At 39.7% G+C, this 17,584-nt stretch overlaps 1 protein-coding gene across 2 annotated transcripts in view; it reads left to right on the top strand.

The window, feature by feature from the left end:
* Positions 1-17,584, top strand: part of LOC124113034 (phosphorylase b kinase regulatory subunit beta-like) — a 49,008-nt gene extending 31,424 nt beyond the window's left edge. The window contains exons 16-25 of one of the 2 annotated variants that reach the window (XM_048398790.1): positions 1,427-1,438; positions 7,195-7,285; positions 8,094-8,261; positions 8,569-8,844; positions 9,310-9,512; positions 10,436-10,573; positions 10,731-10,860; positions 14,652-14,759; positions 15,420-15,494; positions 15,954-17,584. In XM_048398790.1, coding sequence (XP_048254747.1) covers positions 1,427-1,438; positions 7,195-7,285; positions 8,094-8,261; positions 8,569-8,844; positions 9,310-9,512; positions 10,436-10,573; positions 10,731-10,860; positions 14,652-14,759; positions 15,420-15,494; positions 15,954-16,157 — 1,405 coding nt within the window. In that variant the 3' untranslated portion in view covers positions 16,158-17,584. The remainder of the gene's footprint in view (positions 1-1,426; positions 1,439-7,194; positions 7,286-8,093; positions 8,262-8,568; positions 8,845-9,309; positions 9,513-10,435; positions 10,574-10,730; positions 10,861-14,651; positions 14,760-15,419; positions 15,495-15,953) is intronic. The other variant, XM_048398791.1, reaches the window with a different exon arrangement.

The raw sequence follows: 17,584 nt of genomic DNA, 5'->3' as shown, positions 1-17,584 counted from the left end.
CCTGCTTGAATACATATAATCTCGCCATGGACAAATAATTGTAACAAATGTTCTGTGTCATGTAAAAGAAACATGATGGATAATCGAAGAAGGGAAGTAACTCTGACTATTGATTTGTTTTGGTAGCACAATAACAAATTGTGACCTTTTTTTATTCCCAACTTTAATAACATGAATACATGACTCTGGATATGGATAACAACTTGACTCTTCAGCATGTAAACAAGTAACCCTGAAAGTTGTTCCACAGAATAAAGAAGTTGTTTTCCATAATATATATTTACTCTAGCCTGAGCAGGGAGATGTGAGACATCCAATATTAGTGCTGTCCTCACAGGGGTTGGAGTTAACAAGGTTTCACTGTATGTGTAAAACATTCTTACAGAGCCTTTCAGTACCAATCTCATTAAAGTCAGGACCCGTGAAGATCCAGGGTTGAATAGGTCTTCAGCAACCCATGCTTGCCGCAAAGGCGACTGTGCTTGTCGTAAAAGGCGACTAATGGGATCGGGTTGTCAGGCTCGCTGACTTGGTTGATGCATGTCATCGAGCCCAATTGCGTGGATCAATGCTCATGTTATAAATCACTGGATTGTCTGGTCCAGACTAGATTATTTACAGACCGCTGTCATATAGCTGGAATATTGCTGAGTGCGGCGTTAAACAACAAACCAACCATTAAAGTCAGATCTTAGTCCTTGCTGCTGCTAAATAAAGATCTGAGGACGTCCTATTATGGTCATGTAAGAATGACCTTTCAATCGACCAATCAGAGTGTCACCTAACAGATCAGGAGAGTGACCATTAGAATGTGTTTCCTATTTATGCAACCTTGAAAGGTTAACATAGAGATATTCCGAAAGACAGTTACAGGCTGTACGACTGAATCCATCAAAATCATCGTCTATCTCTTGTGTCTATGGGATAAATATTTGAATGGAAGAGACTTGGCATGGACTTTGGGACGTACTGCCATACAATCTCAGCCATCAATTAAACTTTCTAGAATTGTCTTTTGTGCAGTTTTCAAATTTTGAATCAAGAGACCTTGTCAGAAAAGTTTTCAAAGTGTAGTCTGGGATGGAAGTAACGAATTTGAAACTAGTGCCGTGTACTTTGAGAAAACTGCTTTCTGGTTAGCTAATGTGGACTTCGTGTTAGTTATTTCATTGGTCGATCAAAGTTCTAAAAATGTCTTTGTTTTGCGGGAGCGAGAATTAAGATCTGATTTTGATAAGATCGTTTCAGTACTTCCAGTGTACAAAAGTATATTGTATGTATCATTAAGACATCTTAAAGTCACAAAGTGAATTATGTAGAATCATAGTTTTTCCTTCACAGAATACAAACTTGTCCATCAAAGCTGTAATATGTATATCCTGCCGATAGTGTACCTATATTCTAACTATGATGTTCTCTTTGTTAGTAAGCTGCAAAGGTTGGTAATATCCTTCACAGCTTGACTTGCTTCCAGTTGCTCTGTGTCTTCTTCCCCTAACTTGTATAGGGTCCTATGACATGCTTGCATGGATAGTCTCACCTGACTGCATCGGCTGTCCCAGTGTATCGCCATTTACTCATGTAACGCTGTCAGGATATCAGCTTGTGTAAGGTTCAGAAGTAAACTCATGGCTCTCTGTGACTAATGTGATAATCTCTTCACTTGCTGGTGCTGTATTCAACCCTCTTGATTTGTACAGTTACAGTTGTCAAATCATTTTTCAGGTGAGGAAGCTGTTGTTCAGGCACTGACATCCTATAGACCTTGGTTCATTTCCAAACATGGGTGCTATGTGTGGAACCCATTCTGACCTCCACTGTCATATTGCTGGACTATGTCTATTAGGGCTGGGATGAGTCCAAATGTACTACCCGGTACCCATTTATTACCCGACCCCACCCGGGTCCCCGCCGTTGGTGTCAAGAGGTACGAAATGTCCGATTGGGAATAGTTTGACCTTATATCCCCTTAGGTCCAGCTATAGGGTGGAATACAGTGGTTATGTCACAGTGTTGAATGTACCTGATACCTTATATCCCCTTAGGTCCAGCTATAGGGTGGAATACAGTGGTTATGTCACAGTGTTGAATGTACCTGATACCTTATATCCCCTTAGGTCCAGCTATAGGGTGGAATACAGTGGTTATGTCACAGTGTTGAATGTACCTGATACCTTATATCCCCTTAGGTCCAGCTATAGGGTGGAATACAGTGGTTATGTCACAGTGTTGAATGTACCTGATACCTTATATCCCCTTAGGTCCAGCTATAGGGTGGAATACAGTGGCTATGTCACAGTGTTGAATGTACCTGATACTTTATATCCCCTTAGGTCCAGCTATAGGGTGGAATACAGTGGCTATGTCACAGTGTTGAATGTACCTGATACCTTATATCCCCTTAGGTCCAGCTATAGGGTGGAATACAGTGGTTATGTCACAGTGTTGAATGTACCTGATACCTTATATCCCCTTAGGTCCAGCTATAGGGTGGAATACAGTGGTTATGTCACAGTGTTGAATGTACCTGATACCTTATATCCCCTTAGGTCCAGCTATAGGGTGGAATACAGTGGTTATGTCACAATGTTGAATGTACCTGATACCTTATATCCCCTGAGGTCCAGCTGTGTCTGTTTGGTTCATGTTCTCGTTCCATTGATGCCTTCTATGTTATACAAATGCCCTAGAGCTGACATCTTTTCTTTGAGAAGACATATCTCAAGCATCTGTCATATTTGGTTACCTGAGTATATCTATATCTCTTGCTTACTTTCTAAGCTTTTTTTTCTTCCCAATCATTAAGCATGTTATATGCTGATTCCTTAATAGACTTGGGATCACTGAGCATCAAGTGAGACAGACCTTTTATCAACATAACCAATCTTAGTGTTTTGCTCTTTCTTTCTACATGTGTATATATATCATCTTCCTCCAAGGGAACATAGAGGATCCTCTTGACAATGCCTTGAACATAGAAGATCCTCTTGACAATGCCTTGAACACAGAGGATCCTCTTGACAATGCCTTGAACTTTGAGGATCATCTTGACAATGCCTTGAACTTTGAGGATCATCTTGACAATGCCTTGAACATAAAGGATTCTCTTGACAATGCCTTGAACATAAAGGATCATCTCGACAATGCCTCAAACTAAATTGTTCATCTTGGCAATACCTTGAACATTGAGGTTCACCTTGACAATGCCTTTAAGTTGAAAATGTATCTTGACAATTCATTGAACATAGCGGTTGATCTTGACAATTACTTGAGTTGGGAGGTTCATCTTGACAATATTTTAACATAGAAGTTCATTTTGAAAAATGTCTTGTACATAGAGTTTGATCTTGACAATTCCTTGAACCTATACATCAATTCTTTGAAGTAGACAGGTTAGAGAGAGGTTCATTTTGACTGTCCTTGGAACTTAGAGATTCATCTTAGTTCCTTCAGCTCATATATACCAGTTAAGCACAGATTCGCAAAGATTTGTTTGCCAGAATGTGGACTTCATAATACTGTCCTAAAAAGCCTTGACAGAGGTCATATAAGTTTGTTTGCCAAAGACTACATGGACCCTGTTTAACCCGTGGTCCCTGGGATAATTCCGGGAATATTATTATCATAAATATACCTTGGAAATCAGGAATTGGACCATTTGATAGTGGTATGCTTGTGCCAATCAATATTGATGTGTAAATATGGCACTATCTCACCACAAACACACTGTATCTGATCATGGTAACAGCACAGGTTTGTTCTGCCAGTATGTATCCATACTAACTCATCTTGTGAAAGGATTAGCAATGTATCTGTGCACAATGTAAAGCTAATGTTCAGTGACGGACACGTTACATTGTTTACATTGTCTGCATGCATAGTGCAGGAAACGAGATATTCAGTAGAATTGTGTCGATAAGAGAAGTATTTAAACCTGAAATGTAGTCCTTAGTAGACTTATTTTGCTGTTTTAGTTTGTGTTTAGTCATTGGGTAGTGAGAAGTGTTATGACTCACCTTTTCCTTGTCCAGGAATTTTTTTCGAAATCTGTATCATGAGTTGATCTGCAGTAAAGGCCCATAGCATGGGTATAGAATGTCCAGTCTTGGTAATGATATATCAGATGTAATGCACTTTTCACCAACTTAGTAGTAAAGACTTGTATCCCTGTCAATGTGTGAATACCTTTTGCCAAAGTTCAAGGTCAAGGTCACATGTAAAGTCACTTTACAAAACTAATTTGACCTTTCCATGTTGGGGCTGGAAGTAATTACTCTGTGGATTTGTTTCTGACACAATTTCTTTTAGGATATTGTCTAACTTTCATTGTTGGCAGTGTGGCTGTTAGTAGATGAGTGGGTAGTGCTTAAAATAGACTTATTTCGCTTCAGTGGCTTACACATGTACCAGCTCTTTATGTTAGGGCCTATAGTTTCTCCTTGCTTTCTTCAAAATTTTGATAGTCCTGCAATGGAAATATCCAAGATAAATACTTTGTAATACCTATACTACTGTCCCATACGACCTCTTTGCCAGACACCATTCAGCTGAAAGCCATTAGATAGGATATGGTGGGTCATCTATTGAATACTAACCAACCCACGTACCACGTAGCTCAAAAAGCATATGCTTACATTTTGAAATTGTTACAAAAATAAATAAAATGTAAGAATTAAAAAACAACAACTTTAGTGTGTTCTTCTTTCAGTCGTTTGTTATAGTTACATGGTCTTTTGTTAATTTACAGGTTGACCCGCCCACCAGTGTCACAATTGTTGTTGATGAGCTGTTCAATGTTGTTGTTTGCTTGTTACGTTTCCTTTACCCTGTCCACAAACACCTGGTGTCGTCACTCATTTCAGTGGTCCATTCAAATAACTTTCACAGCTATTTTGCCCTTTACACCAATTGAAATCTGTTTTGATGGATAATCTAGAGTGGTTATTCTCTTGCATTTACAATTTATCTTTTATGAGGATATCTGGGTTTGATCACAATAATCAAACTGTTTTATACTTAAAATGTGTAATGTACATAACGTGGTAAGGATATTTTGTGATATCTGTGTGTTAGATATGTTGCACAGGCCTGCTTGTGTTTGTGTTTGATCAACGTTATGAGTGTTCAAGAAATATAAGTACTGCAATATGATTTCTTACATTTTAATTTCCCCTAGCTATGCGCTGATGTCCGAAATTTGGAATGAAATTTTGTATCTAAAAAATGGCGACAGGGCTGTGAATTTGTTTACGTTTCTATTTTGAGGGGAATCAGATTTGAAGAAAAGTAAAAGAAACTAAACAGCTAGCACAAAACAGTGACAATTATCCACTAGTGAAAGAACCTGTAGGACAACATTCTCGCAAGCACTGATTTAAAGTTTCTGGTAGATATACATGACTGGTCACCAGATGTTAGGATGTATTCTATCCTATTGTAAGCATATGATATTTTCAATCTCATTAAAATCAGATCTTTTACTCTGATGTGATACCTCTCTACGTGAAGATCTAAGGATGCCAGGTTGCGTCAGGTGAACCAGGAGTGACCTTTGACCTCCCAGTCAAAATGAGGGACATGTGAGTTCATGAGCCAATCAGATGACAGCTTCCTAAATGATTCGACTGTATGTCTTCACTGCCATGGTTTGGAATTTTTTATTTGAGCTAAAATAACCCCTCCAAAGTACACCTTTCTGGGTGAAAATGCCATGACACTCAAAACAACAGCGTTTGTCAAATAAAGTATTGTTTTGCACACTGGAAACATCGATCATCTTTGTTTTCGAGATACAGAATTCAGACATGTTTGTCTGAATGCTTCGCTCACTTGTGTCGAGAATATGGAAGCTTCGACACTGATTGGCTGATTAGAAAGATCACCTGACACAACCTTCTATAGGGGTAGCATCAGATCTTTGTACAGAAAGATGATGGAGTAAAAGATCTGATTTTAATGAGATGGTTGATCTTTTTAGAACAAATTAGCACCATGTAACCCCCATAATGATAACCTGTATCTATTTTTTCTGTAAATATGATTCATGATGTTAACTAACCAGCCAATGTTTGTCTGGTAGTATTATGTTTATTTATTTGTGCATATTCCTGTGGCAAGTCCTTTGCCACAATGACACCAATTACTAGGGAAAAAACAGATACATAAGAGGTGACTAATGGGATTGGGTTGTCAGCTCGCTGACTTGGTTGATGCATGTCATCGTATCCCAAATGCATAGATCGATGCTTATGATTACAATCACTGGTTTGTCTGGTCCATGTACAGACCACCATACAAGGATCTAAACATTGGCACTGGTTTATATATAACCCATAAGGGATAGCACCCGTTTATATATACAGCCCAGAAGGATTAGGACTAGTTGACATATATATGTCCATCCATCCTTCTGTCCGTCCATAAGTCAGCCATCCTTCTATCTGTCCGTATGTCAGCCATCCATTTTCCGATTCCGGAGCTGAACTCTTAAACCATTGCTATATAAGTCAGTCTAGTGGTGAACTTGTGCCTTTTGATGATTTGGGATCTTCAGTTTATTTTTATTTTTTTATGACAACAAGGGTAGTGCTCGTTTCTGGAGCAGATTCCAATACCATTGAATATTTCCAGATGAAACTTGCTATGCATATCAGTCTACTCGAGAACTGGTGCCTTTTGATGAGTTGTTTTTTTATTGTTATTATTATTTAATCCCCTGGCATATAATACGGAGGGATATTAGTCGACCTCTCATCTGTCTGTAGGTCCGTAACCTTTTTGTTCCCGGAGGACAATTAAAAAACCATTCAATAGTTTCAACAAAAATGGACTTAGTCTCAAAAGTTATCTTGTCATTTGTTAGCCGAAAATGTCATGATCTCTAGGATTCATTTATTTGCTTTTTTTCTTTAGTCCACTCCTTATAAAATGCTTCGTTATATTTTAGAAATGGTGCAGCCACATACATTTTTTATATTAATGAATGTAATAATCTATTTACAACCTCATAATGTGTGATTTTTAGAGATGAGCTTATTCTTGTCAGACACTAGTGTAATAAATACTATGTGCCTTGAGCTTGTAATACCAAAGAGATTCATGTAGTTAAACTATCTGAGGAAAGAACCACTTGTGGAACAGCACATGGCAGATTGGTAGGACGCTTGGCCTTAAATTGTGGTTTGTGTATTTCAGAGGCCATAACTTTGGAGAGTTTCTAGACCTGCTGTCTCAGTTCAAGAAGGGAAGTGTGGACGGCATCCGTGTCAGTCTTGGCCGACTGCAGGTGCGTACACCAGGCCAGACGTATTTCACATGAAGTTCTCGGGTCACACTAAAGGTTTTCAAGTTTCAATGATCATATATGACTTTGCTTTAATGAAGTTAGACTTGTGAACACACCAGTACAATAGAAAAAGATAAAGGACTTAGTCGAGAAGGTAACGTCTATGTATAATCTTGATAAGAAAACTTGAAACTTAATGTTAAAATATGTTGCTGATGTTTAATTGAGCAGGGTGCTTAGATGTCAGATATGGTGTGTCAATTGAGCTCAGTATGAATGAGCATTACTGTTGCTTCTTGTCAAGTAGGTGTATTGTTATAGCAGAATACACTAGAACTTGTAGCAGGATCACGAGGGGTACATGGGGTTTTTCATGCATACTGTGTTGGGTTTTATACCATGAGCTGGAGGCAAGTGGTTATAACCTAACCAGGGACGCATAAAACCCCATGTACCCCAAGTAATCCTGCTACAACGAATATATCTTCCCCACATGTTTTAATATGACATTGCAAAAGAATGAAAAACAAATCCAAAAATTGATAGAAAACAGCTGTTTGATTGAGTGGAGGTTAGCTTGTGCTATGCCATGTGACTTTCATTCGGAAAAAGCTTTTTGCTTCAAAGTAAGATGTAAGGGATTTATTCTGCTTCTCAGAGAAACTTATTTCCCTCGAAATGTAATACATAGTTGATCACGTGGTCCAATCAGATCTAATCATTCAGACATGGAGGTAGGATGATAGAAATTGTTGTAGTGATACTATGTATATTGACACCATGGTGATATGCCTGCCTGGTTGTTCAGTCGTTCATCTCGTCGGCTTGTATTGAGCACCTCGACTTCCTCCATACGCTCATCGACCCAGGGATATTCACCAAGTTTGAGGAGAAGGCTGTGGGCTCTAACTTCAAGAGTCTGACCGACATTCCAAGCCTCATAGACATTGTGGAAGACGGCCATGTCAATAAGAAGGTCAGTTCCTACACTGTCTTTGGAGAATCAACTTTGAAGTAAACTAGAAGTGTGATAGGTATATACTTGTAAATGCAGGATTATTTATGTGAAACTGAAATTTTATTAATTGCTCTGTGCAAATTCAATGAATTGCTGAAAATATCTTATTTATAGACAGTGGCAAAGTGTTATGGATAGTATTAAATCCCAGTAGTAATATATTTTAGAAAATGTTGAGTCATATTTGTGCTAGTAGGTCCAAGAACTGCAGAATGAGATGTACTGATACGATGGCATGACCTGACAAATGTTGATCCTTTGACAGGACCTGCTGCCCCGTTCGACCTATGACCTGAGCCAGATGCTGAGGTCAGTGAGTGGGTTGACGATCCAGAGCCAGATCCTGGAGATACTGTATGAGCGCGAGGGTCCGCTGTACCGCACGGAGGGTCAGACCGTGGAAGAGAGGCTGGAGAGACTGGTGCAGAAGGCGGGGGCTCATAAACACTGGTCAGTGGTCCGCCTCTGCTCCGCCCTCCTGGGCAAACTGGTGGACAGTCTGGCGCCGTCGGTCACCTCCGTGCTGGTCAGAGGGAAACAGGTGAGACAGGCCTATTGGTCAGTGAAGGAATATTATCGAAATGGAGTAGGTTATTGCCTTTTAAAGTTTCTGACTTTCTGTCAGATGTCACATGTATATTTTGTTTTGATAACAGTAGAGTTTCAAAGTTTCATATTTTACAGAGAAGTTAAGGGTTCTCAGAATATGTGGACCTATTTTAGGATTTGGGTTGAGTGGACAGCGTCTGTAAGAATTCAATGTCCCTGTTCTTCATGATTTTAAAAACAAGAGTGAATTGGTAATGTACAGTAAATGAGAAGGTGACAATAGGAAACAAGTTCTAACACTTCCATCACCTTCAACAAGTTAACAAGGCCTGTCAGTGAGTTTGTTCATCAAAACTGACACGTTTCATGGAACATTCGAAGCCTATGTTAGTGTCCATTACTGTCCTCTAGCTAATGCTGTATTAAAGGGGAAACCTGTCCTTCTCTCTGTGTGTAGATCACAGTGGGCGTGTTTGGCCATGAGGAGGAGGTGTTGGACAAACCGGTTGGCCCGAATGAGATCAAGACAATCATCTACGGCAAGTGCCTGCCCTACGACATCCGCCAGGCAGTGCTGCAGCAGGAGCTCATCCTGTGTCTGGGGAAGATCATCGCCACATCCTCCGAGTTGTTTGACGGTATCCTCAAGATCCGGATTGGGTGAGACTTGCCTTGTTATCCCCCTGGTTTGAAAAAAGGGGATTTAGTGATGAGCATGTCTGTCCGTCTGTTCTCTGTCCGTTTTCTGTGTCTGGAGCAGAACACCTAAACTGTTGTATATTTCTTGTTGAATCTTACTATACAGATAGTCAAGTGGTGAACTGGTGCCTTTTGATTATTTTTAATTATTATTTTTTTAATTTGACCAATACTGAAAATGAGGGTAATGCTCGTTTCTGGAGCAGAACTCCAAACCCATTTGATATTAAATTTTCTAGATGAAACTTGCTATACAAATCAGTCAAGTGGTGAACTGGTGCCTTTTGATGATTTGTAATTTATGTGTTATTCATTTTAATCCACCCTGCATATAATGCGTAATTAGTAATCATTTCGTTCCCAGAGCGCAACTCGAAAACCGTTCAATATTTTTCAACCAAAATTGGCAGATATATCAAATAGATCCTGAAGTGGTGCCTTTTCTTATTAACGGATTTTGGCATTATTATTTTTGTAAGTCGTTTCCGGAACACAAATTGAAATCTGTGAAAGACTTTTCATACAAACCTGGAACATGAATGTAGTGCTTTTTGCTATTTAGGGATTTTTTGCAGGAGAGGGAGAGACAGGCCTTTAGTTTTGGCTTATTCATCGTCAGGAGAAAGTGAGACTGGTGTTAAGGTCTTGTTTATTGATTATCAGGAGAGTGTGAAAGTTGAAAATGAGCCTTGAAGACAATGATGTGCTAGTAAACAAGCATAGTCACTCTATATGATCGAAAAGATGTTAATGTCAGTTACATATGGGTAATTAAATTTTATATGCAAAGCCAGCCTTACATTCTACACATTCTGCGCAGATGGAACTAAATGTTTCAACAAGCAATATCTTTGTTTGCATGTGAATGTTGTGACTATTTGAAGGTGGTTTGTGCGAGCCATCGAGGTAGAGATGGAGCAAGAACAAGGCAGCGCGTTCGACATCCATGCCATCTCCCCGCATCATGTGAAGGAGATGATGCTCACTGTCCTCACCCGCAACACCTACGAGGCCGACATCAGGTACGGGAGACAACTCGCTTCTGGAACATGATCCAAAATAGAAAATGGCCTGTGAAGAAACACTAAATTACATGAGGCGTACATTATACTTACTTATTTACAGTGCATCTTCATGCAGTTCAGAAGGCAATGCCTGATATTTAACTGTTCCTTCCAGAACGCCATTCCAGAAACGACAGTTAGATGGAGCGTTGAACCGTGTGCCCAAAGACTTCTACGACCGAGTGTGGGAGATTCTGGAGCGAACACCTGGAGGGATCAAAGTGGCCGGGTATCTGCTGCCACAGGTCAGTCTTTGATTGCTTATGTATATCACAATATAGCTGAAATAGTGTCAATGTGACGTTTAAATTTGAATCACTCACTTGTTTATGTATAGGAGAAAACATGACTAAATGTAAATGCGAGGGATTTCCCTCTCCAGAGTTTAAACACAAGGAATTTCCCTCCTACTTGTGTTTACAGTCAGGATTTCCCTCTTCTGAGTGTTTACAGTCAGGATTTCCCTCTTCCGAGTGTTTACAGTCAGGATTTCCCTCTTCTGGGTGTTTACAGTCAGGATTTCCCTCTTCTGAGTGTTTACAGTCAGGATTTCCCTCTTCCGAGTGTTTACAGTCAGGATTTCCCTCTTCTGGGTGTTTACAGTCAGGATTTCCCTCTTCTGGGTGTTTACAGTCAGGATTTCCCTCTTCTGAGTGTTTACAGTCAGGATTTCCCTCTTCCGAGTGTTTACAGTCAGGATTTCCCTCTTCCGAGTGTAAACATGAGGGATTTCCCTCTCCCGAGTGTTTCCATTTTAAACCACAAACGAGGAGAAGTATTTGCTCTTACTTATAAACCGACATCTTCTTAGTTTGATACATGCATCAGTCAAATATGTTTATTTATTTCATACCTATACCCCTGTTTAAAATGGACTCGTCTAATGCTCATTGATATCCGAGCATAGTGCACAAACGGCATGGCACATGCACCAAACCGGTGGGCGACGCACGCTGTCACAAACCATGTTTACATCCCCCCCCTGCCCCATAGCTCAGTGGGTGTGTCACAACATGGAGTAATAACACAACCCAAGTAGGACTAAGAATCAATTTAAATAAAGTAAAGAATTATACAGATAATGACTTAACAACCTATGTACTCACACCCATTCAACTCGCTTTCACTAACTATCCCCCTTCACACTCACTCTGTCACTCTAACATACACTTTCCAAATACTTAAGCTTACTCCACCCTACTAACAAATACACTAATATTGCACTAATACTAATCTCCTGAATCCCTACTAATTCATCAATACATGTATATCAATAAATCATTACATCAACATCAGAACATTAATACAGTAACGACCACGCTTATAACAAACTGACTGATATAACAAACTTATTTTTACTCCAGGCCATTTGTTGTATATATGCTTATAACGAACTATGGTTATTATAAACTAAAATTAGTGGTCCCTTTGAGTTAGTTTCAACTGTAGTCATACCTTAATGTATCAATACTTCAACACTTCAATACATGCATGTCAACAATCAATTCTGTCACATTACACATTATTATGTACACAATATGTACAAAGTCATTTTCTCCAGGGGCTGTCGGGTAACCAAGTGGTTAAAGCCGCCACTCATCACGCCGAAGACCCGGGTTCGATTCCAGACATGGGTACAATGTGTGAAGCCCATTTCTGGTGTTCCCCCGTCGTGATATTGCTGGAATATTGCTTAAAGCGACGTAAAACCATACTCACTCTCCTCCCACATCATCGCACTGTGCACTGTACACGAGCCTCACACAGGCCTCATCCAGTACAGATAACATCATATGCTTGGCCATCTGTCGCCCTGGGGTCAGGCTTCATACAACGAATGTCCCTGCCTCCTCATATTCCATACAGGTGCCCCTCGGGGTCCCTGGACACTATACAACAAACGTATACACGTAAGTTTATATACAAGTGACCATTCACCTTACATCAAGTATTATATACTCAGAATGGTACACACATAGTTATTCAACATACAGATGAGCATGGGAGCATGCTCAGAATAACTACAGACGGTTATTCAACATACATCAAGCCTGTACAATACTCAGAATAACTGAAAAAAAGCATAGAGTTATTCAACATGCATTGAACAAGTACTACACAGAATAACATATTTCAGTATCAAAAGTAAATGTACCTAAATTAGTGAGACCTTTTGAATAGTTTATAGCTTATATTTGCCGAAAATCATTAAAAATTTTCGCTTCATTGGTCCTAAATCTGGACGTTATGAAGGTTTTAGCTTACATTATTTTTATTTAAAATGAACTTTATTAAGTTTGTTAATGAATTATTTATATAATGTAAGACACATAACTTTCATATTTATAAACAATAGGATTGATTAGACCTTTCAAATAGTGTATGGCCAAACATGTAGTAGCAAAGATGTTTTACAAGCAGATAATTTCCTTGATAAATGTTGGCTTCATCTGTCACACAAGAGTCTCTGGGAACTTGGTGTCACAGCAGTAATCTTCTGGTTGGCTGGTGTTGAAAGAGTTAAACGTCGCCCATGCTGCCAAAATAGCAGTGTCTTTCATGCATTTCTACCCATGACATGAATATTGTTATATTGCAATTTGTGCACAAGCTGAGTGCCAGGGATATGATGAAATGTTCCTGAAAAATTGAGTTGTTTTAATTTTGTTACTCCCAAATATTTTTTTTTTCTACCTACCTAACTTTTAAGGACAAAATTCAAGCGAAAAAAATCTCTGAGGCTTTTTTTTTAAATTGGCCTACCTACCCAAGAAATAAAACAATGTCTATATAAGCATAAACAATAGTAAAATAGAATGCAACTTACGCCACGAGATTGGAAAAACACACCAAAACCAAAAAGGTCAGAATTCTCATACACTGCATTGAATTTTAGTTGACAGTCTTCTAATACCAATTCAATCATACAGCCCATACAACTAAAGACTTTCACTCCTGACCCAAGCAATGTTACATAACATCTTTAAAGCTCACAGCTTACATACACAGACCTGTCAACCCCTCATCATGACAAAGTGGGAGATTTGACTTCAAAATAGGGGAGATTTGCCTCTAAAGGGGGAGATTTTTAAAATAGTGAAGATAAGATAATTTCCAACTTTTATTTTTTTTAATGTTATTAAGAAAACCAGATATTTTAAAATAACTTCTTATATGTACAGCTTGCTTAATTTCTGTTTGCATTTTCCTCCTCCAAGAATAAACGCATGGCAGGTCATACCAGAAACAATCTACCCATATCACTTTCGTTCAAAGATCATCTCAGATAAACGCAAACAGGTATTGAAATTTAACGATCGGTAGCTTGACCAGTTGACGACGTGTTCAATCCGACCAGTTGTCAGACCTCGTTATGATGCAGGTTTTCTCAGTATTGGCACGATTTTGGTTACAAAATACGCCAAAGAAATATCAAGTGCATATATCCTGACGCAACATGATCGCCCCTAATTTCAATAAGATATATTGTTTTTTTCTGTCGTGTTGGAAGCCTGATCGTGTAAAGCATTGTTAATACCACTACTGAATCAACTTCAATGCAGGTCTTTCTTGAAAGAAGAAAAATCTCATGGCAGGTCATACCAGAAAGAAGTGAAACTTCAATTACTGGTATGAACTGTATTGAACAGTGGGAGGATGTCACTGGAGGCTTATATTATGGTGGAAACTGATGAAGCTACACAAAGAGTTGTGGAGGAACTGGCTGTTAAACTGATACATGTGGATGAGATGATGCAACATGATCTTTGGAAACGGAATGTGTCCGGCACAATAGCCAATAGTATGTTCCTGTAGTGTTAAGGTTTTACTTTCTGTATACAGAGGTAGTTTCATAAGATTCCAGCTTCCAGGGTGGCATTGTACAAACCAACCTTACCACTGTGACTGGCGTAAGTCTATGTTAAGGTTCTGGGAGTTACAATCACCTTAGCGCTAAGATCGCTTTGTACAACGGCACCCTGGTGTGACGACATTGAGTGCTTCTCTTTCTCAATGGTAGTATTTTGCTTTCCAGCAACCCACGCTGTCAGACATGACGATGTATGAACTCAACTTCTCTCTGCTGGTGGAGCAGATGCTGTCCAAGATAGTGGACCCTTCCTACAGGCAGATCATGGTGGAGGTTCGTATCTGTTTACTGCTGAAGGAACTAGTCGTCTTTGGGATTGGACTCATTAGTAAACTTGATATACAGTAATGTTTGGTTGTGTTGTTATAATTTCACGGGTATTCAACATAATAAGCACCCTGCTCTTATAAGCTCCCACAGCGATATTAACTAATATATCGGCTAGTGAACAATCCCATTTAGCACCCCTTCTGATTGATCAATGTACACAAGACTTATTTATTCGTCTATAATATGCACTTGTGTGTTATTTGCACTCTTAATTATGGGCAGTTAAATTCTGGAAAATATATGTGGTGTATAATACGCACAGAATTTTCTTTTGTATCATTTCAGGCTGTCAGCATAAACCACGAAATTTACAATCTTTCTCACCAAAATTATGTTCTAATAACAGCCCCCTATTTCTAATTTTGAGAGCGCCCTGGGTGCTTATTACGTCGAATACAGTATATTGTTATCATGGAGCAGTTTCATGTTTTACTGTTGTGTTATCATACAGCAGTTTTGTGTTGTGATCTGTTGTAGTGGACAAGTTTCATATTATGTTGCTTCAAGACAAGTTTCACGTTATATTGCTGTGTCAGAACAGTTTTAGAGTTGTAGAGCAGTTTCATGATTTGTAATGTTGTGTTACTGTGCTCTGTGCTGCAGGCATTCATGGTGGTGTCCATCATCCTGGAGAGGAACCCGGAGCTCATGTTTCAGCAGGCCGTCAACATGGACAAGGTCACAACAATATCTCTTTGTTCATAGATTTTACAACCCTGTGAAGATCTGAGTTAGAATCTTCAGTAACCCATGCTTGTCATAAGAGGTGACTAATGGGATTGGATGGTCAGACTCGCTGCCATGGTTGTTACATGTCATTGTAGCCCAATTGTGTAGATCGATGCTCGTGATGTCAGTCACTAGATTGTCTGGTCCAGACTCGATTATTTACTGATTTATAGCTGGAATATTGCTGAGTCCTGTGTTAAACAAACAAATCATAGATTTTGCCCTCAATTTCTTTGATTATTTTCATATTATTATTTTTTTAAATTACCGGTATTAAAAAGAAGGACACAGAACACAACAGTATCAAAGTAAATAAACAATATCCCCCTTCTGTATATACTAGTGACTTGCTTCAAGTTGAGCATTGCCAGTATCAACTATTCACTGTAATATTTCACCATGTTGCAGATCATCCAGGAGGCTTACGATGAGTTTCAGCGGGACTTGAACAAGTCTGAAGGCCGTGAGAAGCAGGATGACATGCGCTGTTTTTTCAACACAGCACCCAACGTGAAGCACGGCACAACGGGGTACATCGGCAAGACCGTGATGAGGACCTTGCTGGACGGAGATCTGCGAGTCACCATGGACGACATGTGCTGTGTGTCCTAGTCAGGCCTGTACGTGGACCTTCCTGTCCTGCACAAACCTGCCCCAGCCCCAGAGAACAGCAGCGGGGAGACAGACATGTAGGGTGGTGCCCCTTCCACTCCCTCCTCCAACTTGCCCAATGTGATGCACATGTTCAAGGACTGCAGAGGTTCATATGTTCCCAGAATCCCCATCATGAACTGTTGTGTTTCACATGTTTACAGAATCTGCAGTTTCACATGTTCATTGACAGCAGAGGGTCATATGTTCACATAATCCTGTTCATGAACTGGTGTGTTTCACATTTTTATGAAATCCTCTGTCTGGCATGGTGAGGGATTGCTGAGGTGAATAACACTATTTTAGCAGACCCACACCCAGACAAGCAAGTTGTTCACCTCAACACCACAAAGATTCTTCCACACCCTGAGGTGACTCAGGTTGCAGGAAGCACCACATCTTCCAGACATACAGCTGTATAGGTGGACAAGAACCATGATACATGATCATACGTGTTCTGAATCCCACGGAAGCTGGCTGCAACTCCGGCCTGATGCTAAGGCTGTTCTTGCTCTCTCATTGCCAAGTGTTGGTCACAGATAGGGATCCATTGGGCATTCCAGTGGAGCATGTGACCAGTATGGATGTTCTCTGTGTGTGTCTTCCTTGCTGGGGGAAGTCATGCCTGTGAAATATGTATGTGATACTTGTGCAGCGAGTCTTCAGTTTGTTACCAAAAGCTGAGCGGTCAACAGCGCTGTTGATATGTCAGTGGTTACTGTTACCAGCAGATGGACCTGTAAGTAGAATATGCAGTCTCCCGGAAACAATGGGATTAAATATGTTATTGATCCATGGAATAACAAAATGACAAATCTCTGTGTGTGAATGAGTGTTTTAACGTGGATTATTTGAGAATATTTTCATATCCCTACTTGAAGTATATGATCACCTCTCCCAGAAAGGGGCCCAGGTGGCCCAGGTGTCTAAGGCACCACAATTGTGCAGGGTTGCATCCCTTAGGCATGCCAGAAACCTATGATCATTGGTTCAAATCCACGGTTTCGCCCTGATTGTGTTTCTAGTTTTGTCAGCACCATACTCATTCTAGTGGGGTTCTCCAAAATGACAGGTGATGGTGGTTGGGTAATCTCATATAATTAAATCTCATGTAATCTCACATTATTAAATTTCAGAACAAAAAATCACAACATGCTTTGTATACTCACATTAATGAAATAGGCAATCTTATTCAAACCAGATCTGTTAATCTGATACAATACCACTCCGCATGAAGATCGGAGGGCACCTCCACAGCAGGTCACATCAGGTCAACTTATCTGCCAATCAATGATTCTCAGTATGAGTGAGAGAAGCATTCACAAAATCGTATCTGAATAGGATCGGGGAGTTCCAAATGCAGAACAATAAAGATGTGCTATAGTGTT

Source organism: Haliotis rufescens, unplaced genomic scaffold (genome assembly GCF_023055435.1).
Source record: "Haliotis rufescens isolate VD_foot unplaced genomic scaffold, xgHalRufe1.0.p SCAF_19, whole genome shotgun sequence".
NCBI lineage: Eukaryota > Metazoa > Mollusca > Gastropoda > Lepetellida > Haliotidae > Haliotis > Haliotis rufescens.
This window is presented reverse-complemented; position numbering and strand designations above follow the sequence as displayed.